At 49.2% G+C, this 23,345-nt stretch overlaps 1 protein-coding gene across 1 annotated transcript in view; it reads right to left on the bottom strand.

The window, feature by feature from the left end:
* Ptc (protein patched) overlaps positions 1 to 11,506 on the bottom strand; it is a 46,986-nt gene extending 35,480 nt beyond the window's left edge. The window contains exon 1 of the mRNA XM_078179890.1: positions 9,953 to 11,506. Coding sequence (XP_078036016.1) covers positions 9,953 to 10,171 — 219 coding nt within the window. The 5' untranslated portion in view covers positions 10,172 to 11,506. The remainder of the gene's footprint in view (positions 1 to 9,952) is intronic.
* Positions 11,507 to 23,345: the final 11,839 nt, after the last annotated feature.

Genomic DNA, 23,345 nt, shown 5'->3' with positions numbered 1-23,345 from the left:
TACCATGTGGCTGACGAGGATTGTCTGCGCGTCTAGAGTTACCCGAGGCTGGTCTGGTGCCGCGAGGCCGCGGCACGAGAGTTAATTGGCTGGAAAACCTTGCTATCCGATACTCGACGCCCGGCTACTGTCCCGGGATACGTAAGCGTGTGTAATCTGTATTTTCATCTGTACGCCTCTATCGTGCTCGCTGCTCTCCCTCTCTCTCTCTCTCTCTCTCTCTCTCTCTCTCTTGCTCTCCTCTCGCCGCGCGCCCGCTTAAACGAAGAGAAGCGAGAGAGCAACAGCTCTAACTGTACTCGACGAGAGCGGCGTAGACACGGCACACACCGGAGGAGAAAAGCGTCCGCTGCTCCTTTCCACCCGAGCCCGATTCCATTCTGATCCGTGGATCGCCGCGTCCTTCCCTCTCTCCGTCTTTCTTTCCCCTGTCGACCAGGAAAGATAGGTATTGTTGCGGGTGGTCCGTGGTGCACATTGTCAGACCGGCCACCAGGTAGTGTGCAGCGTTGCCGCTCGCAATGTTGCGAGCGTTCTCTCCCTCCTTTCTTCCCACCGATCCTTTTCCCTTCTTCTTCCACCGACCTCTTCCTCGGCTCCCTAGGACCCACTCTCTCTCTCGCCGCCCTTTATCGTCCTTCGACTTTTCATTTCAAAAGACCGCAATTTTTTTTCGCTCGTTACAATTTCTTTGCAGAGGACGATCTATCGCTTCAGTTTGATAGCACGATTGATACAAATTATACAGATTTTAATTGGCACGAAAATCTGCAGGTTCCTTGTCTTTTTGATTTGGTGTTCGATGATATATCGAGCCGATGAAGAAAACCAGATTCACAATTTTTATTTTAAAATTGTTGCCATTGTAAGGACTTTCTATCGATAAGAAACAACTAAATAAATTTGTTAACAAATTACTGTTGCTCTACTGTCCATCTACCGTTTCAAGAAGGGGTCAGGATCGCGCGGTGTTCCACGTTAGGTACACCCGTGCCTTATCAGCGACCGAATCGCGGACGGGTGTGTTTATTTAGGCCGGCACGCGCCGAGTCACAAAACGCTGTTAATTCGCCGGCGGTGAGCCTCTAATCGCCTCGCCAAGCAATTTGAACAGCGCCAGGTAATCGCTGACAGCCGCGGCGGCGGCGGCGGCAGTCGGCTCGTCGTAGTTCCCCCGGGGAGACAAAGCGCTAAACGGCTCGCGAACGTTTCGGAAGAATCGCGAAGAGGCGGCCGGAGAGACACGCGAGCGCGCTCGTCGAAGGCAGAAGAACGCGGTCGAATTTTCTCGGACGCGTTCGAGAGACCGCCGGTAGAAACCGAAAGGTAAGGGAGCAGAGGCGACGACGAAGAGAAGGCGAGGAGAAGGAGACAAGGACCGCGAGACGGGCAGAGAGAGGAAGAGAGAGAGAGGGAGAGAGAGGAAAGGCCGCGAGAGAACGAGGGGGGAAAAAGAGAAGAAAGGAAGGGCAGACGCCACGAGTCGGTCTCGAGACGTCTATATAGCTGGGCGAACGTGGAGGAGAGAACAGGCCGGAGGAGAAGGAATTCCCCCTTTTTCCCGTAAGTGGTCCCCGCGGAACTTATGGGGTTTCTCGTGGTGGGCAATATCTACATATTACAACCTCGTGGCGCTGGGACCACCGTCGTTGACATAAGATCCTGTTATGCTGTCTGCTATCTCCTCGCGAGCCTCGTGTCGCGTCGTAAAAAACATTAAAAGTACGAATAACATAAATTCGTTAAGTGTTGCGTCTCTCCCATAGCCCCGGTCTCTCCCTCCGCGGCCACCATCGTTCACCCTTTTTCGCTCGACTCGTTTCCACGCTGTTCTTTCGTTCTCTAGATCGTTCTGGCACCGCGCCGCACCGGAAAGACCGACCACCGCCGCTCTTGTGTTTTCGTTTCAGCGAGGACGGCCCGAGTCCCTCGCCTCGCCCCGTCTTCGTCCGACCGACGGGCGCGCCGCCGTTAATTGTTCGATCGCGAGAGAGATCGTCGCGCGTTGGGACTCGAACGGGATCGCAGTTATGTCACCGGCAGACCCCGTGTGGCAGCGAGTTATTATAACGGGCCCCTCTCTCTCCTCTCGATTTTCTTCGATACACGCCTGCCTGCCTGCCTGCTGCCTTCCTACCCTCCTTTTCGTGAAAGCATCGCGCGCCGCCGATCGCCAGATAACATCCTCGTGAAATATCAGGCTGCCCTTTAACTCCGTTAACGCTCGATCAGGCGACGCCGGTTTATCGCGGCCCGGTTGGCCAATCGCCATTTTTATGCCCGCTAATGGCCATCGACGACGCGCGTTTCGACTCCGTGTGCTCGCTTGTCGCGCGGCTCTACTACGGGCTCGTAGAGTCCTAGCGTGTGGAAAGAGTGATGGCATTACGAGATGGGGTAGCAATATGGGACACCGCTGTGTTTAATTATACGTTATAATATAAATTGTCACAGTATATATTTTATAATATATTTGAGATCACTTATTTTCTTAAAAATAATAATTCCACGGTTTGGAAACATTTTTGTCCTGAATACTTCAACTGTAAAGTCGAATCGAAGAATGCGGCAGAATCAATAACGAAATATGTGAAACGTCGCGTGTTTAATCAGTTATGGATCCCGATGCATTTATGGTACCCGCAGGCTTACGTAAATTAAGAATGTAGACGTAACAGAATTTATCTAAAGAGAGAAAATACAACTGACGACGATAAGTGCTGCCACATTCCTGCCATTTTTGGCACAAGAAATTGCCAGGTAAATGAAAGAAATGTCCGCCATTCTTCTAATGGAATTCAATCCTGGAATTTCTCCACCGATCAATGCATTGCGGATTTTATGCAATCGCGATAAAAATCATCAGAAGAAATATTAAAATCTAGACGATTTCTTCGATTCGTTTAGCCTCCCTAGGACTTTAAATTACACCTACCCGTTTAATTGATTTAATCCAAAGTTTTTAATGACGAATCTCTGTCCGGCAGAGTTCCCTTTATCCGGGAATCTGTGAAAGAATGCTTCAATCACCGGCCGACACCGTGAAATTGGCCGTTCTTGTTACCTAATCTTCTTCGAACATTCCACCCTTGCGCAATGGCGGTCGATTGCGTGCACGTTTTTCCTCATTACATAATATCGCGGGGCTAACGAGACTCGCGTGCCCGAGCGGGTCGGCGCGAGGACCGTCGGGTCTCGGCGGAACCCGCGCGACGTTCCACGGCAACAAAACCGCGAACGGTCGCCGTCGCCGCGCGATTGATATATTCATTAGGGCCGCCTAATAAGCGGGACCCGCGCGCCGCGGTCGCACGCGCGGTAAACAGAGAACGCTCGATCTCAATTACATTTACGAGTAAATCATCTCGCCACTTATTAAGCCCGCTCGAACGGACTTGTCTCTACCATTAATCACGCACCGTGCGCCGCTCCGGCTCCGCTGCCAATCGTGCATCAAGCAGGAAGAACCCCGCGCCGCGCCGCGCCGCGCCGGTGGTGGTTCTTCTTGCACCGGTGTCTCTACGTGGCCGCGCAAACGTGGAACATCGCTACTGGAATCCCGACGGGAAGGTTTTCCTTTCGAATAGGCATCGCCCGCTGGAATTCTTCGACCGATTAGAGCGCCAGGCGGATCGGGTTTCTTGCCCACACTTTCGAGCCGTACCTACCGCAAGAACCTATCCGTTTGTCTGGCGAGTCGCATGTCGCGGCCGCAAGGCTACGCAGGGACCCCTGACCACCACCCCGCACCGGCCTCCGCGTAACGCGTTACTCTCGAATGGGATACTACGCTCCGGGGAAGGAAAACAGGGTCTGGCAGCCACCCACTATACTCCCACGTAACTGCAACCCCATCGCAAAAAACACCTACTCGAACACCTTTTCAAACGCCATCACTTTTTCTAAGCTGCTCCAATCCCAAAAACAAAATAGTATCGTCTGATTCACATTATACCACGGGGAATACGATAAACATAAATTTGCAAAGAAACCTGCAATCTCGTCCAAAAGTATCTCTAAACTCTTTCGAATCGAACCAAATGCAACCAAAGAGCGGTTCCAACGAAATTAAAATTTCCACGAAGCCTCGCACCAGTTTCAAGACGGAAACGATCCATCAATTTCCGAGGAGCTTTTGTGGCATTCATCTCGGGTTTGCCTTTGAATTTCCTCGGAGCCTGTAGGCAGGCCCTGAGTTCGTCGGGCGAAGCGACAGAACGCCGCAAAAAGGGATAATGGGCAGATTTTCGCGTGGAAACGTCTGGAACGTGGAACGCACGGTCCATGATTCCGCATGGCCGCCTGACGTTGTAAATCCGGCGTAAACGTCGACGGAATCAGTCAGAGCTAAATGGATGAGTCCGTGGAACGCTGTGTCGGCCCGTTTCCTTTCATCCCTACCGAGGGATCCCCCCGCCCACCGGAGAGCCACTTTGGGTCGCCTTTGCGCAGGGTCAGTACCTGACTGATACACACCCGGCTATCGCTCAAACATCGCCGGGTTCGCGGGTATGACTTTGTTCTTCGGGAACGGACAATTAGGGAATTGGAGCCTTCGGGAGTCATTAGGATTCCTTGTTACGTGGAACGGCAGATCCCGCTCGGACGATAATGACGTTGTCGTTAAGGGAAACCTAACTTCGGTGCCGGCTCGATTCGCTGATGGTATGGAACATTAGACGCCGGAGATGTTGCACAAGCTGTCTTTATATTTCCGAAAGAAAGAGTCCGTGAAACCAGTCCTTGTGAAATTGATTCTCGAAAATGATCTCGGTCCTTGCTAGATTGTTCCGCCCACGAATCTTTGGGAGCTCGAGAAATATTATAGCGTTTCATTTGTTTCATAGTGAATCACGCGGGAGATTTTTATTTAAAATGCGATCTGTACGCGCGAAAAAGTTGACAGGACAAGTTCCACGGGCGGCTGAGAAAATTAATTTGAACACGGCACGTCGACGTATCACGGACATTAACACACCGGGAATATATAAGCTTGTCCATTGTACACGTTTTGTAATTCTCACAACCCGCATTCCTTGGCCGGCGGTCCCAAGAGCGAGAGCATTATTAAAAGCTTTTAAATTTCCATATCATGGGCGAGCAAACGCGCCGTTCCCAAGATTCCACGCGGCGGTGGCGTACACCGTCGTGAGAGTATAATTATCGGTAATAATATAATTAGGCGTTATACATTAAAATCACGTCGGACGGACGTCGGTCTCCAAGCATATCATACGACCCGCGTCGCCAAGGAAAGGCGGTGCTTTCTCGGGTCGGCCGTGCCTCTCCACCCTCTGGACGTTTACGAGGCCCTCTCTTTCGTAGGTATTATTAGTGTAAAAGCCTCACACATAGTGTCGGCGCCCTTTAATCTCAGTGGAACGGTCGGGGCCGACGCAACACCCGTGAATGTACAGCATTGTGCTCTCGCGGTCCCGGAGGATTTCAGCTGCCAGAAATTAAGACGCGATTATAAAATAGTACCGCGCCGTAGTTTGTCGTTATCTTTAGCCTCCGGCCGTTCTCGGACTTCCGAGAATCTTCTTTCCGCTGAATATCTGCTCGACGCACCCGGCGTCATCGCCGAACAGCTGATACTACTGCACTCTTGTTCAGTTATTATGGCTACACATCGCTATCGTGCGATGCACTTTGAAATTTTCGTTCGACGGGGCTGCTTTGAAAATTACCGCAAGATCCATCATTTCTACGCAGTTTCGTTCATGCCACGGGATGATAAAGATCCGTTTTACATTGCCTATTATCATTATTATAAATAATTTATTCACGGAAGAAATTATTAGAGCTCTAATTTATGCAGTAATATGTCGTGAAATTAAACATTATTTTAAGCGGTTGACAGAAGAATCAACGGAGGCGTTTCTTATAATTATTATTATAAGTACATTATTACAATATATATGGATACATTTTATTATTGCAGATTTATTCCTGTTAAAGTCTTTAATCTAATTTACAGCACGATAACGGATTTGGTTTTCGAACGACCGCATACTGATGTCGCACACGGTTATAAACATTTTGATAACTTGGTTAGCCCTCTCGCAAAATAATTCTCCCGTTGCACTGTTATGACCGATCGTTAAAAAGAAATTGTCTGGTAAACAAGATAACAGGGATACGAGGCTGTTTGGCCGAATGCATGTGGGAAATATGAGCGCGCCGGCGTGCACGTATAAGCGGACGATTCTGTAGAGGAGTTTGTGTAGGAGGTCGAGGTCGTTGCCTGTAACTTAATCATCCTCTCCTGGACGGTAAACAAATTGGAGTAAGCGGACGCCCGCGACAATTCATGCATGCACACGTGCTCAGGTTTGCGACTACGCGCGACACGATTGACTCTGATAGTCCCGGGCAATCGTGGCACGCAATGCAGCGGACCGCGCGCACTTCCGGTTTGCACTCCGGAGGAATCGCGCGAGTCCGAGAGAGCCGAGGAATTCGAGTCGGAAATAAATTGTCCGGTAATGTCGGCTGATCGGTGCATGATAAAGTCTCTTTCTATTTATTCTTTCTATAAATATCTACAAGTTCCTGAAGGGTATATAAAAATTGTAGGGGCCCTTTTAGGAATGAGACAGAGTGCTTATGTGGGTTACGAAATGGCCCTGAAATCTTCGATCAGGAAACGAGCAACGACAAAGACGTTCCAACGCCTATTCATGGAAGCAATCGCGAAGGTTCAACTGTTACTACTCGGCACCCAGGGTGCTCTAGTTCGACGAACTGTCCACCGAAAGTGAAGTGGTCTGAAACGGACGACGAAGGCGGTCGAAAAGATCAGGATCGGCGCGCATTGTCCTCGCGATTGCGGTCCGCGGGCGAACGGCGTCCTGTGCGGCTGCGTCTCCGGAGGGTGAAGAGGCGCGCACGTGTACAAGTATGCGTACACGGAATCGTAAGGGCAGTGCCCGTGAGACAGACTGACTCATCCGGCATGAACGCGCGAGCGGAGTCGCTGTCCTTTTTGAGACGGCGCGGCGCGGCGGCCAAGAAAAGTGGACCGTCGACCTCGAATTTGTTCGTTTTTTTGCCGGTCCCGGTTACACGCCACCCGCCACTGTCACCACCTCCCGCCGGTAACACCGTAATTGTGCAATCGCGCAAACGATAAAACGAGAGCGAGAAGCGGGCCCCCGATCGGTTCGCTTTATTCGCGCCGCGCCGCTCGCGCTGGGTGGCGGGCAGAACCGCCTCACCACGTAATCCGCTCACATCCACGATCTTCCAGTCCCGATCGGCTTCCCCCGTGCCGCCCGACTGTTCCAGTTGCTTCGCAAAGTCAGCCGGCCACAGTATTTTTAGACTTCGGGAAGCTACGTCGGCCTCGCTTTTCTTATTCCCGTGCTGCTAGCGGCCGGAGACGCTCCGAGCAATTAAACGACCGTATTTCTCGGGAATCCCGAGGTGGATCAGCGCGAGGGTTCGCTGCCAGGAGGATTGATTATCGCTCCGGTGAGATAATCGGTTTGGAAGCCGGCGCAATCCAGCCGGAAAAATCTCGGCTACGGAAAAGTACGGCAGACACCTCGTAGAACGTAATGGTCTTATAGGAAGTCACCGTTTTGTTTCATATATACATTCAACGCAGGCGATAATTCGACAATTCTAAATTAAATTCATTCGCTCGCGTGGACTTTAATTATTTACAGTAAAAGTATGGTATTATTATAATGAAGTAACTCATTGGGTTCGATCGCTCCCGATCCTCCAAGAAGAAGGTGTTTTACACATGTTTGCCCACTGCATATAATATCCAAGGAATCGAGCCTCGGCTCTTGGGTACGTTCTGCCGAAGCTAGTCACTTTGGGTGGTCACGAGCGGTTTCCACGTCGCAAAGTTTCCTATGTTCGTCCGACTGGAACAGAGCTCGTGCTCCGAACATACCTCGCGAACGATCGACGAGATGAAAAGCAACGCGTGGACTGATTGATAGATCTCTCGCACGTTAGCTTAGAATTCTTCAGCATTTTTCAAGAGAACAAATAGAATCGCGATGTAACAGGCTCGAGACGCTAAGTTACAGGTCTTTTGAGACGGTTCTATAGCTTATTAACCCTATACCTTTTCAGATTAATAAGTCACTAAAAATGTAACACGCGTCTCTGTGATCCTATCCGACTTAAATAGATGGGATATCGGTAGCAGGGCGAGCTAAATAAATGATTTGTACTCGTCAAGGTTTTCGAGGGGTGCGGAGCAGCGAGAATAAGAAGAGACATCGCCGAAGGGAAACCCAACGACAGAAGGTGTTCGTGCTGCAAGCGGGGCTGCTGGCCTTTCTCAGAAAAGCCAAAGAAAAGGGTCTGGGGCCGCCGAAAGCTCGCTCCCCACCCTATTTAGGCCGGCTGGAAAGGCGATAGCCTGGTGGTTCGTTCACGTGCCACGCACATTTTACCTGGCACTCGAGACGGAAAGATCTCGAGGGACGATCTCTCGGTGTCGCAAGACCGTTCGAGAGATCGTCATCGTAGTCGTCATCGTCGCCGTCGCCTCGTCTCTACGTTCGGGGGATTTTTTTAGCCGGACGAAAGGTTCGTGTCAGAGAAAACAAGGAGGGTGGTGTATTCCTTAGCAGGAAGTCGATCCTTCGTCGATCCACACTTCAGCCGTCCTTCTGTCTTTCTTTCGCCGTTCCTCGGCTCCCCCGACGACCCTCGGCTCCGCTCTCTCTTTCTCACCTTCGAAAACACGTCTCCGGACCACCCGCGTGTGTGAAAGTTTACAGCTAGCCGCGAGAGAGAACTTAGGGGCGCCCGTAAAAAAGGGTACACTCCACGGCCTCTATACGGAAACTTCGGTGCTCGCCATTGTTTCCAGGAAATTCCTCCCGAGCCACTTTCCCGCGATAAAAACATATGTCGTCGCTTGTGGAAGTGGTCGATATCTGTCCGTACAAATTGCTCGGGTCAAGCCGGTCGACAATATCGCTCTGTCCCGGTGCAATTGTTAAGGCGACCAGTCGCACTCGCAGCTGATTCGACTATTGGAAGTATTTTCAGCCCGATACGATATTTTTAGTAACTCGAATTTTTAACAGTTTATTAAAACGACGATAATCAAAGTTACAAAATTTTTCTTTATAATTCTCTATAAATATAATAAATAAATATAATATTATACGTTATTAATTCCACAACTTCGTCACGTCTAAACGCAATTGATAATTTAAAGCGGAGGTGGTTCGAAACGGTCGCGGTGCCGGACGTTTTGTTTAGTTTACAGAGCGATGTCAACGTCAGCAATTATCCCATTTATCCGGATACCCGGTAGAAAGCAGCAGGCGCAATTACCGACGGGCCGGCGTAATTTGCATCAAATTTATATTCTCATCTCGTCCGAGTGTCGGCCCGAAAGCAGGGCTCACGAAGTGGCGTGCGATCAAGCTATTATCTACGTCTAGTTAGCGTAACTGTCCGCAGTCTCGCGGAGATACCGACGCCTGTATAACCCGCAGAGAGCGTGTACTTCATCGATTAGATGCCCCGGCGATAGGAAAACCACGGGAGATTTGAACGCCGGCACTCGAAACGTCCAGGCATAACCGGTAGACTCCCCATATACTATTAGGATGTCCTGTAAGTTTCTTCCTTTTTTTTAATGCGAAATTAATAGCTCTTTATTCAGACTCAACCTTTTTATTTTTATAAGGCGATACTTTAGCCACGTATTTTTTTAATGCCTTATAAAGATACTGCATATCTCGCTATAAAAGTTTCTTCACGAATAACTCTGCACGGAGTGTGATCTTGTTCAGATAACAACGTCAGTAAGACTGACACAGAGCACGACTTTCAACAAATGAATATCATACCGATCAGTAAAGTGTCAATAATATTTCTGCCTCTAATAATATTGGCAGAGTAATGCTGCATATACGCCGATGAAACTCGTTAGATAATCGCGCTGTGAATGCGAAAAAGGACTCACCTTCTCGAGTTGATCCAACGCTATCGCAGCATCCGTCCAGCTGGGCCTGATGTAGAGATCGGACTCGTGGCGCAGTTTCGCGTCCTCGATGCTCTTACTGTGCTTTTCATGATGAACTTTGCCCGTGTTTCCGTTCTGCGAGGACTGGAGACTCTGATGACACTGAGAACCGGAAGGGCGTCCCGCTAGGATCCCTGTGGGGCCGGACGCAGAAACCATGATCCGTCATGCATTCGCTCCGTCACAATTCGCAGTATGATTATTTTGTAATATCACTCCCCGTCGGGGACGTATCGTCGGACTGCCTTTCCACCCGCGATCTCTGCTCCGCGGTTTTTCCTACCCTCGGCTTCTGTTCCCGTCGGGCACGAGAACCCACGCGACGCCGTCGGAACAATCTTCGAAAACCACGAGGTCACGACAAGGATACAAAACACGACAGACGAAACGATTTCTCACACTCACACGCGGCGACGATTTGCACGTTAAGGATCGCACGAACTTCTCGTTGAACACATCTCACAAGCACACGTTCTACGGACAGTCTCTTCTCGTATTTTGCCCGCGCGTTTCTCCCGAGGACGTCGTCGGTGCAATTTCTCACGGCAATCGAAATTCGCGCACGAGGCACACACAACTTGTTCTGCGCATGCGCCGCGGCGCACCGTGCTGCGACCGTCGACGATGTACACAGAAAACCGAGAGACACCGGGAATCGGTTTTTAGGTTAGCTCCGTACCACCGCGGAACAGTAAATACGGGAGACCGCTGACTCCTCGGGCATTCGTCTTTTTCTTCCGTCTTCTTTCTCTGTCCTTCTGTATCTCTCGGTTTTGCTCCGGCCGATACTCTGCCGTCTCGCTCTTGCGCGTGCTCTCTCGCTCTCTCTTTCTCTCGCCTCTCCCCCTTTCTCTTTCGATTCCGGTATCTCCCTCTCGCGGGACACACCGCCGACAAACACGAGGGCGCACACGCGAGTTTGCTTGTTTTGAATATCACGCGACAACCGGGTCCACGGTGTCCGCGATTATCGTTCGTTGTTTCCGCGGGAATCTCGTCGCACTTTCGAACACGTGTCCCTCCTTTTCTGTCATAGGGCCGACAGGAGTCCACGGTCGGCGCCGTTCGGTCACGTACTCCCCGTGCAGCTTTTGTTGGCGCTCCGGTGTCACTGTCACAAAACGTTGTCACTTGGATCGGCCTCGTTCTCTACGAATATTCACACGGACCGCACCGATCGCCGCGACCGCCGAATTCGTAAATGCGCGCCCGTCACGAGCATCCGGTTTACGCAAGAAGGCGTAGGCGACGTTAGAGGACGAGAGTGTTCCACGGTCCAGTGAGTGCAGCTGGAGAGACTCGCGAGCCTTTGGGAATCTTGCTGTCAGGCGTTTCGAAACGACGCCCTCCTCCTCCTCCTCCTCGTCGTCGGCCTCGTCGTCGTCGTCCTCGTCCTCGGACACCGGCGTGCACGACCGCCACTTAGAGCAGTCTAAGTCCGTACTAAGCGAAATGCGCTGCCACATTTCTTTCGTGGCCTGCCTTCTGCGCCGGCCATAGTTGACGGCCCCCCTCCAACGACGCCGCTCGCCGAGATCCGAGCTGCACAAACATTCAGGGCCGTAGACCGCCGATCGTTCCTCGACCAATCCGAGCATGCCAGACCCTTCTCGATTTCCCACAGTTTTCCTCGTCGCAAGGTAAAGGACACTATGCTAAATAAATACGATAGTAATTCGCGCGTCCGCTGCCAGCCTGACAACCTACGTTTCGCAAAGAACGTCATTTCATGCATTCGGATTGCGTAGCGTGGTATTCGACGTTTTCTGTGACAGACCCGACAACGTTCGATACATTTGTTAGAAATCAAAACCGTGCAGACTGCTTGCTATAAACGAATGCTTATCGAAACTTGGACACGTTGAAACTGCTCCAGTCTCGTTTATTCGATTTTTAAAAACTAATTTAACACCGGTCGAGTGACCGATTTCAAATTGTACGGTGCTGACGCAAGTTCCCGTCATGTAGTAAAAACCGGCCTGAATTCAGTCGCGTTGTTATAATAAGGCAACGCAAATTAACCAGTTACGGTAGGTTCAGTGTCGATTTCTAAAGTGAAGTGAAACTGTTGGATCGTCTTGCGATCTCGGGCAAGTTTCGAGAACATTGCCGTTTGCATTCCGTGTAAGGTAGCGGCGCGAAAACAATCGCGGGCAGCGCGAAAGAATGATCGCAATTTGTTGCACGCGCGGCGCTAAACAGGGGGCAGGCCGCAGTTTTCGCGGGCGAGTGATACGGTCCTGCGGGTACCGGTGACGTCGTAGCCGAGTCGAGCCGAGTTTAGCCGAAGCGATCGTGCCCCGGCCGTGATTGGCCGAATCAGCGTGGCGTTCTACGTTGCTAGGATACGGCGGTGTGCCATCACGGAGGGGGGGCAGGGGGCACGACGCAAGACCACACACGCGGTACCATTTCCCCTCGAGCAAAAACATTACCCACACACGGCAGGGCCTACGCGACACGCACGGGGCGCACACACAGCAGCGTTTACAGATCGCCGCATCATCTCTTTCTCTCTTTCTCCCGTTCCGTCTCCCCCGATTCCTCCTGCACGTCTTTCCTTCTCTTTCATCCTCGTCATTGACTCCGGACCGTCTTCAGAGAAGTTTTGTATATACGCTCCCTACGTTCTGTGCTAGTAGAAAAGGTCCGAACGAAGGTTGGCGGGCAGATGAAAACGAGCAGGAGACGGCCACCGACGTACCCGAACGTAAACACCGTTGTCCCGCGGGTCCCCACGGCATCGAAATTGCTACCTATCCAATAATAATCACGACCGGAAATGCGAGAGTTTGATGCGCCGGTCGCCATCATCGTCACCGTGCGCTCCTCTAAATCTACATAATTGATTATACGCGTCTCTTCGTCTGCCATCGGTTAGAATTTGATTGCCGGCTGCGCGAAACTTTTCATGCGCTGCCCGTATTCGTACAATTGCGTGCAACGGCGATCTCTTCTTGCAGCCGGCAGCGAGACTCTGCACCGAGATCTTTATTAAACACCTCGGCTACATAATCTGGAGCCGCAATTTCGCTGATTGCACCATTTTCTCGTATCTAGAGAGCACAAGCATTGAGAAATACTGTCCAGAAGTAAAAAGATTAACGAAAGATCGCAACCTTGATTGGTAATTGCTACCAAATGAAACTTGGAATAAAACTAAAATTCGAGGACGAACCTGATGCAATAAAATCAAGAAGACCTTTCGAATCTTTAACGTATCCTTGATCATTAGATAATTCAGACATGCTCAATGCACGCTGGGATATTAGCCCCGCAATGACAAGTCTTTTATGATCCCCGGAAACCTGTTAGCGCGCTCCGAGTTGCTAGGAAGATCTACTAACGCGACAATTTACAGTCTGGGTGAACAAGGTACAATTAGACAGAGAGGAATGCCAGCCAGCAGCAGCTCGTCTCCCCGCAGCACAAAGCAATTAGGCAGCACGTTTTTCCAGCCGGCTTGATTGAATCATGCGTTTAATCCTCTTCGGCTGCAGGACACCGTGTCGCGTAACGTCTTAGAGGGAGAGAGAGTACCTGCCGCCTGCCCGTGATCCGGCCGAAGAGAAAGGCACGACCGTTCTGAATACGTTCATTAAGCCACGGAGAGGAGCGTTACACCGGACAATTAACTTATTAACCTGTCTTCATAATATCTGCATAACGATGCGACTTCATTAGGCGTCGTACACCACTTCCGTGCGCGGCGTCGTGCACGCGTGTACGCACGCTGATCCGGCAGGGCTCCACACGCGCACGTGTACGACTCCGCGGTGAGGAACAGCGCGAAAAGACCGGACAGAGAGCCGCGGAGAGGAGAGAGAGAGACAAAGAGAGGGGATCTTTGGTGGTGGGGGGGCTCGGAGAAAATTAAATAAGAGAGACAGAGAGAGAGGGGAAAGGGAGAGAGCGAGACAAACTGGCAGATCGAAAGAGGTAACGTGTAAATACGCGACCACCCACGGCGCCACCGTGGCCCCGACACCCTCTTCCACCGAATACGAGACAATTTTCAATTCCGGCGCGGACCGACGCGTGTCTTTATTCCGCTCTGCCGGTCCTCGGGTCTCTACAGACCGGGATTCTCATTGACCACGACCGGATTGAGATAGCAAAGGAAGGAAAAGAAGCGGTACCTCAGCCCCGGGATCTCTCTCGAAAAAACTTATGCGACTATAAAAATTCGGGATCGCCCCGCAAATTGCGACCACTGATATTTCTTCCTGGCCGGGCATAAACGACCCACCGACATTCATTGTTTGCGTAACTTAATGCCCGAGTCTCGTCCAGCCGACGCACTGCGGAATATCTGGTCACCGAAAGTGGACAAAAGTCGACTGAAAAATTATAAGAAAAAATATTATTCTTATGCCATCACTTTTATTCGATTCACTCTTAAGTAATATTATATTTTATTAAAAGAGCTTCGTGATTTTAATAATTTATTATGGCGGATGATATTTGAACTCTTTCGTATCTTAAGTGTTTTGAATTAAACTAAAATCGTATTTTGAGAATCGTTAAAAAATTAGCCAAACACTCCATAGTGCGGCGTCGAAGAGAATATCAAACGCTCGAGTCGGATCGAGGAGATTCGGGGATGGAAATGAAATCTCTCTGTACGTTTGTGTGTGTTGAGGTAAAAACAATGTGCGTATTATGTATCGTTTGGCCTTCGTCGATCGACGCATCAACTACGTCTTCATTACTAAACTGCGGATTTTATGCTTTTACGTCCGATGCGAGTGGGTGGAATGCGAAACGGTAAATACAGGGGAGAAATTTTCGAATTGTGTCGCAGTATCCTCAATTTATTGAAACTGTTCGGAATAAAATAACTGTCGATAAGAAGCCACTTTGCTGCAATTTACCTGCAGTTCATTCATTAGATGCATTACGATACGATCGTCAAGCTATGTATCAACTCTGATAAGATTTCGGATAAGGACTACTGCTTTATTCCACAGGTACTAGATATTAGGGACCGTACCATCGCTAAACAAATAAATATACAGAGAGATAAATAAATAAATAAGTAAGTGAAAAAATTAGCAAATATCGTTTTCATAGTTAAATTGGACACTAATTGAATCTTTGATCATAGCTACCGAAATGTGAGAGTGCCTCTAAAAGAGTCCATGGTGTAGAAAAGGGGCAAAGAAATTTCATTTGCTGTTACGAGCATTGGGATTGCTTCCCTTTCGGAAAATGAGCAAGAAAATGCCGGCCGTAGATGGGAATTGTCACAATAAGACGTTGCAGTGCGCCGGGGAGCGAAGCCGAGGGGAAATGTCATTGCATATTGTGGTGGCAGGTTCGACGAATGCACCCAACTGTAGTTGCCGATCCGGCGATAAGGCACAGCGTGCGGAGGGACCGTTAATAATTTTTACGACACTCTTAGCTCGCCACCCAGTATTAAGCGGTCCTCCGTAGAAGACGGGCTTTGATCTTCGCCGACGCTGCATCGGCTTAATGAGTGCGAGAGCGAGATAGCCGGGGAGAGGCCGAGGCTGAAACAGAGCGCAGAAGGAGCGCCGGAGTCCCCTGTGGATCTATTTTCCACAATATGCACCACTGTAGCACGGGTTGCAGCGTGCCAGGGCATCGTTGCACCGTCGCTGCGGTATCGCGGCCGCGGCGGAGCCCACTCAATGAAGTCGGATCGCAATTAATTAACCGCTCCCCCCCCCCCCCCCCCCCCCCCCGGCACTCGTTTCGCTGTAATTCCCGACGAAATTTTATCTTTAATTCTTGCTACGGGCTGCCTCGCGATAAATTGCGATCGAAGGGCCTGCATTTCACGCGATTTTTAATCAACGAACTGCGGATTTTATGCACTTGTTAGAGATTGGTTTAAGTAGATGCATTACGAACAGATACGAATCTAGTTGGACAGTTTCGAATGCTCGGCGAACGAAAAAGTCAAACGCTTTTAAATAGGCTAGAATCCAGGCGAGATAGGGACTAACTCTTTTGGAAATATTCTGCGTCGATTTGAACTTGCTATAGTACTTGCGTAGTACTTGCGAATACAAAAATTTAGTATAAAATATAACTCAAATTCTGTCTGACTTTTTTTTCTACCTACAGAACTATGACAATACGAGACAAGGCGGAGCTTCAGGCCTATGAAATCAACGAGATCTTCCAATTAACACTTCTCCCAAAAGGAATATAAAAATCCTTATCGCGTCAAAATCCAAGGGACCCGGCGGAGAACAGCCTACCAGCAGGATTAATCCGGTGTAGCTAAAATTGATTACAGAAACCACGAGAATCGATTAAGGAAATACATAAAAGGGGGAAAAAAGCGGCGGAACACTCCGAGGAACGTGAACGGGCAAGAAGAAGAAGGAAAGAAAGGCGGCGTGGATGAAAAAGCGCGCGGTAAAAAGAGGTTTCGATAGTTTTCTGGCGCGGAAATGGGTAAGGTATCGTTGCCGGTGGTGGACAAAGGGGGACAGAAGAAAATCGAAGGTCCGTGAAGGAACGAGGATCCGATGAGAAGGGGAGAATGGAGAATGGGCGTAGGGGAAGGAGAGAAGTCGACTACTTCCTTACGCAAGACGACTCGGTGCGCCACGTTCGTTCACTGCGTTGGCCGCGTTCAACGGTGCGTGCACATGAGAGACGCAAGAGATGCTATCGGCCACCAAGACGGCTCTAGACTTCTTCGGACCACCCACCGGCAAAATAATAAACACGGAATGCGGCATACACGTCCGTCCGTCCGTCCGTTCGTTCGTTCGTTCATTCGTTCGTTCGTTCGTTCGCCCGTCCGTTCGTTTGTTTCTATTTCGCAGATACCATCGAAAAGTAAGGTCCCCCGTCGATACCGCAGCTGGCTATCACCGATTACCGGTCTACCAGTTGCTATCGTACTCGAACAACCGGACGAATTCAACGCGGAGCGCTATTAAACTTAAGATACGCGACTGACTGCCGTTTAATGGCCTGTGTATTTATTAGACGGGTGGGCGGATTATGGCGAAACTTCTATTAAGACGATGCCCGGCTATCCGCGCGTTATCGTCTAAGCTATACGACTTCTGTTCACGATCGCTATAAAACGACTATGTCGTACATTATCTCACCGTCCACGATCGCGAGCAATTACCCCTCGAGAGCCTCCTTTTCGCTCCTCGGCTGATAGCAGTACGGCACGGATGCGCCATTCGGCCACCGGTAATGGACCTGACTTAGTTTGGCAATCGTTGATTTCCCACTTTGATAAATCCCATAGAATAGTTTAACATAACCTTGAGAGTTTTTTACATCCTACAAGGTCTAATTAAGTTCAGTTTGCCCGAATGTTTCGCGATCGATATTAGACTCGATGAAAAGTGTACACCTTTCATGATTATCATTTCTGAAAAATTTCTATTCAATTTTCATTCCTGGAAAGTTAAAGCGTTCCACATAACGTAAATTAATATTAACGTTTTACTTACAGGATGTTTGTCATCGTCCCTTAGGTATATCGCTGGCCTGCGGTGCACTCGAGCAATCACCTTGCGATTGAATTCCGAGGATTCTGATCGATATCGTTCAATTCCGTTCGACGTTCTACAAACGCAAAGATGACAAAATGGAATACATTTATTTTCATACCGGGTGTCCCTACACGATCAAGGTTATAAAATACACGTAATCTTACCATAACCTTTATTCCCTTTCCAAACTCGTCTCGGGCACGTCCTCGCGTGATTGTGAAGTTAGCAATCGATCACTTTCGATTCTCTCGCGGAGGATTCGCCAACTGGTGGAGAAATTCGACATTTCGCATGCGCCAACCTAATGGCAGACGCGGCGGCTGAAGAGAAACGAAGCGTTCGCACGGATCGAAAAGGTTTCGTCCACGTACTCCTCGCAACGGAAATTGAAATGTAAACCTGGACATCGTGCAAGCGGACAAGTGAACTTGTCAGGGCAGTCCGAACTTGCGCAATATCGTTATCCGGAGCCCGGTTTCCTGCCGTTCAATTTTCTATCTCGCAACATTGTCAGACAACATCGTTAAGCCCGGCCGGCAGATGACTAATGTCGGCGATCGCAGTAGGTACGAGAACATCGTGCTGAAGAAAGGATCGTCCTTTACCATTGTAACGAGGCGAATCGTTATTCTTCCCCGCAGATATGCCCACGTCGCGCCGGCAAGTGGACGGGAGAGAGACGGACGAGTAGGGGGAGGGGAGACGTGGTCGACGAAGAAGAAGGAGATCGTAACCCACGGCTATCTGCATCTATGGCTGGCTACCGGTGCTTTCGCCGATGGATTATCTACGATACCTTCGCATTGTTTCCCGCACGGCGCCGAAAGGCCGCGGGGAGACACCGACTTCCGGTCTTCAGCCGACCCACCACGAATTCCGGCCGCAGGAATTGTTATTATCTTCGTTGACTCGGCGGATTCTTTGTGCTCCCCCCCTTCTGGCCCTGCCACTCCCTGCTCTTGCCGAGCTGTTCCGATTGTGACAAGTTTGTTAGCGATACCTGCGCCCCCCGGGCATCGACCAACATGGCGGCGGTTTCGGGATTGATCGGTAATTATCAAATCATTTCCTTTATTTTTACTGAATCGCATTAACTCTATATGTATATTTTTACGTTGTCATGTTAACATTACGTTACTTTAACAGGACAAGTACTTTCGCAATGGGTATTTCGTTAATTTTGACATCGTCGTACGATTTTCACTTCGACGTACTCAACAGCTACTTCAATTACTTTCATTTTCACACTACGATATTAAACGTGTTGTTTTAATGTGAGAAGCAACAATCCAATAGCAACTAGAAACTTGTCATAAATAATTACAGAAGTGTGTCTCGTTGGCTGCAACTGTATCTTCCAAATTAGGTTATACCAAGAATTAGGTTATATTAAGAATGGACTCACCCGGATCGTTGTTGCCTCCGCGTGTAAAATTAATGCGTTAGGTCTCGAGGAGAACGAATGCTAATCGAGGATCACGGATACTTTTATTTCCGTGCGATCGTAGATTGTAAATTAGAGGATCCGGGAGATCAATGAGAAAGAGTCGAGCGTTGACGGCAAGAAAAATGAAGGAAATTAGAAGAGAAAGCGATCTGACGATCTACGGATCGGGGAACGAATAAAAATAATCCGACGTTAACATTTTTGCTCGGAAACGTATTCGAGCAATAACACGGCGTATCGCGCATAACTTAGCGGGTTATTAATAATCGTCTCCGTTACTTCCAACAGGCATCTGAACGCGAGCTAACATATTAGGAACATTGTGTTCGAATTTAGTCGCTGATAGCATAAGAAAGAGAGCACTAAAGTGATGGTTAATGGACGCACAGTTGTTCCAAATGTTGCCCTGTTACACGCCCAAGCAAATTTGTCTACTAAAACCGATTTGGAAGGATTAAGAATGCAGACAGGTAAGAAAGGAAGACAGAGAGATAGAGACAGAGAGGAGGGGAGGAGGAGGGAGCGGGAAGAGGGACAGAGAAGTGGAGCAACACCCAAGGGAAAGGCAAAATGTAAAGGTGAATAGGAGAGGGAGGGACGAGGGAGAAGGATGTCCGACTTACTAATTGCAACGACGTCGGTGGTCCGTAGACACTCCGCGGGACATGACGAAAAGCGATATGGTCAGAGTGCGAACCGACCAAGGCCACCGGATCTCTCGTCTTCGTGGTCACTGTCAATCGGAATCCTGAATCCACTTCGGATGACTTATTGCCTATTTCTTTCTTTTTTTTGTGAGCCGCAATTAATTAACACGCTGGTTATCGTACAATCAGACATTTACCAGCGACGCTAATTTTTGACTACTTTTCAAAATTCATTTTTAATGCAATATGTTAAAAAAGACTGAATTGTTCTAGGATCTTCAGAATGCAAAAGAGTTAAAATACCATCGATTATGGCAAATCTCAGCTCTCGAGTTTCAGTTTCGGTGATCAATTAATTTTTGTGGGAATTTTGAGAGTTGATTAGATCTATTGAAACACGAGAGATAGAAGTTCGGATCCGGAAGGGGAGAATAAGATTTTCGAAGCAAAATATTCACGGTTCCACTGTTTAATAGCAGAGGCGCATTCGAGATCCGTTAGCCGTCGCCGAAATGGCTCCATTACGAAGCTCGAATCCTCCCCGAGGTTCTCCGGTACAGTTCACTGGCCGTTCCGACGTGTAAAGCTTTTATTAACGAGATACTTATCGTAGCATGAAAATTCTTATCAGGCCGAATCTTGAAGGCTACACGGGACAAGTTGACGAGGGTGTAACAGATAATCCGAGGTTCACGCTATTTCGTTTCACTATGTATACGCTTGTGATCTTCCACGGCGTTCATTTTTCTTTCCTATTTCGCACGATGGGCGGAGCCCTTTCCACAGCCGCCTGTAAAACTTGAGAAATGAAAGGGGTGCGGGGGGCCCGGGGGACCACGTGAAAAATGAATATTCCCAAGTTTGGTAGCCTGACAAATTAATTCGCTTCGTTTTTTTTCGGTTACTCCGGCAGTCTCGTTATGTTATGTGAAAAGGCTCGTTCCATTTCCAGGGTATCGGTCGCGTAACGCTTGGACGTTCGACGCGCGACGAGATTATCTTTACGTGAAAATTATTTCAACTATTGAATTATTATTGGAATTATTCTCCAATAATTATTTGAAAACTATCGTGATGTTTATGGAAGCCAAAAACCGAGTATGCTCAAAATAATTTATTCATTGAGATGTTGAAACTAAAAAGTCAAAATTTATGATTTTGAGAAAATTTTTATATAGGAAAAAGTTGGTCGAAGTGACCTCTGGTATTTCTTGGGTCTGCAAAAATTTTGCAAAATTCAGCCGTGTCCAAGATCTACGAAAATTTACGGAAACTGAACGTTCAAAGTCCGACAAAGGAGTTCGACTTGGGCAAGCCTGAAATTACGATGAAAGGCACTGCGGCACCGTTCGGTAAAACACGTTTAGGGAAAACAATGAAAACCGCGGCCGGTCGAAAGCCTCCCGGCCGCTCGTGCCAAAACGGGAACGTCGAGACGCGCTGGTTTCGGTTGGTCCGGGCGCTTTCCAAAAGAGGCAGGGTTTCGCCTTTGGCCCGCAATTGTTTGCGCAGCGGGACGCCATTCTTCCGGCGATTTCCAAAGCACATACACTGGAAAAAGGAAACTTCTGCGGCGTTAAACGCCGTTTCTAATTTCCGCTGGAAAGAATTATTGCCGATCGTGGCCCCTCGGTGTCGAGTGCCTGGCCCATTGAACCGGAGAGATTCTCCTCTCCGGATTCGAGCCACCGAGTTTGCCCTCTATGTAAATGAGAAAAGAATTACGGCGGAACCTCGATCGTATGAATGACTGCAGCCTGGGTCTCTGTTATTCGAACTCCCACGTGGGCTTCTACCATACTGAATTCGTATCTGCTCTCGGTTATGTGAACTATATTTTTACGAAACATATTTCTTTATAGTCATTTATTTTTAATTATTATATATAAACTGCTTAGGGAAGCATAGAAAAATTTAGGGCAAAAATTGGCAAATTTTGAGGGACGATAACTCTGCGAGAAATCATCGTAGCATGATGAAATTTTTTTTAAATTAAAGCTAGAAGCCTCTACTTTAATATAGTATTTCTGGATTTTAAGTTTGATGCAGTCTCGTCACTGTGAAATATTAAAACTGTGCGACAAGATAGACATTTTCTAGCCACCCCTAAATCGCGCCAAGGTTCAAATTGTTAACCTATACGTTTGGCATCGTACTTTACGTGCAACCCAGTTAACCCTTTTTGCCATCGCACCCGAGAGGCCAGGAGAGTTCCCGCACTCGGCTCGGGCCACCGTGTTCGCCCCCCCTGTAAATGAGAAAAGAATTAAATATATATCTGCCGGACGATAACTTTGTTTGAATTAGCATTACTTGGTTTTATATGTTGCGCGGCGTCGTTGGCGCGCGGGGGTGGGAGGGTTGCCGGGGAGCAGCACGCGTATCTATGGGTTCATGTGTCTGTTGCGGGTGAGCTCGATGGTGGTCCCGAGACGTGATACCCGCGAGAGACTTTCTTCGTTTCTTTTTGCCCGTTATTTTTCGTTGATTTAACGGCAACCACGGCGAACCGCGCTCTCCCTGCTCGCTATAATTCAGTATTATAGAATGCAAATAGATCTGCGTGACCAGCGGACAGTAATTATTAGGGACCCGCGGAAACTTGATCGTGATCTAAAGACACGCTACTCGCGGGGAGACCGATTTTTCATTCGCCTCCGTTGCGTTCGTTTTCTTCGTTCGTTTAATCGGACCGGAATCTGTACTTATCCTAATTTATAACATTATAGCATTTTCCAATAACCGGCAATTGCCAAGTCAGATCTGCCGGAATCTATCGTGTACGATCACTTCCGTATTGCTATTCTGGTTACATTATTTGTGCAATTCGGACGCTTACACACAGGGTGTTCCAAATTGTCGAAAGAGCAAAAAGAACCAGCCTTTGAATAATTTTAAAAAATCGATTCAAGCGCGCGCTTTGGCATCGAGGAGACGCCGGAACGTTTCGCGATGAAAACAGCAGAGTGGCCCGATATTTGTTCGCGGGCTCGTCGGCCGTTCCCGAGCGTCCCGCGAACAATCGGGCGTCCTCTCGCTTATAAATTACCAATAAGAGTCGCGGCCATTGTTCATAAACTTTTTGCGGGGATAGACGTCGGGGGCCGGGGTGGTTGTCCATAAATTGGCGATCCTGGCGCCATAAAAACAACACGGTGCCCCATCGGCGGATCCGGCCGCGCGTCGAATTTCCGATGCCGGGGCGTTCTTGAGAAGCCGGCATACGAAACGTGCACGGTCCATTATGAACTGCCCCCATAAAATAAGCCGCACAATCGCGAGGCCGGAGCGAAACCGGGCCCAGGTTTAGCCGAAGTTATCGGAGCAACGGGCCCCGGACATTGTTTCCACGCATCGGACGTTTTCCGTGGTCTTCGACGTCACTCCGGCGAGAGACACACAGAAACGGTCTGCGGTTCTCTCTGCGTAGGGTGGCCATCGTCGGGGACATAAAAACACAATGAACGAGAGAAAAAGGGAGGGCTGCCGGAGAGGAGACGGAGAGGGGAAAACGGTGGTGTGCTAGGCTCTCTCTCTCTCTCTCTCTCTCTCTCTCTCTCTCTCTCTCTCTCGGGTACGGCGAGGCCCTCCTCCTGCGACGGGGAGCCGCGGGGCCCCGTAGGGACCCTCGAAATCCAGAAAGTCAGTAAATTTTCTGTGCGCACTACCTGTTCAACCAGCATGTATGCGCTTGTACGCTCTGTTTGCGTAGGACGGGGACCACCCAGGTCGCCCGACGC

Source organism: Augochlora pura, chromosome 1 (assembly GCF_028453695.1).
Source record: "Augochlora pura isolate Apur16 chromosome 1, APUR_v2.2.1, whole genome shotgun sequence".
Lineage (NCBI taxonomy): Eukaryota > Metazoa > Arthropoda > Insecta > Hymenoptera > Halictidae > Augochlora > Augochlora pura.
The sequence above is the reverse complement of the archived record's forward strand: the minus strand, read 5'-3'. Positions and strand labels throughout refer to the sequence as shown.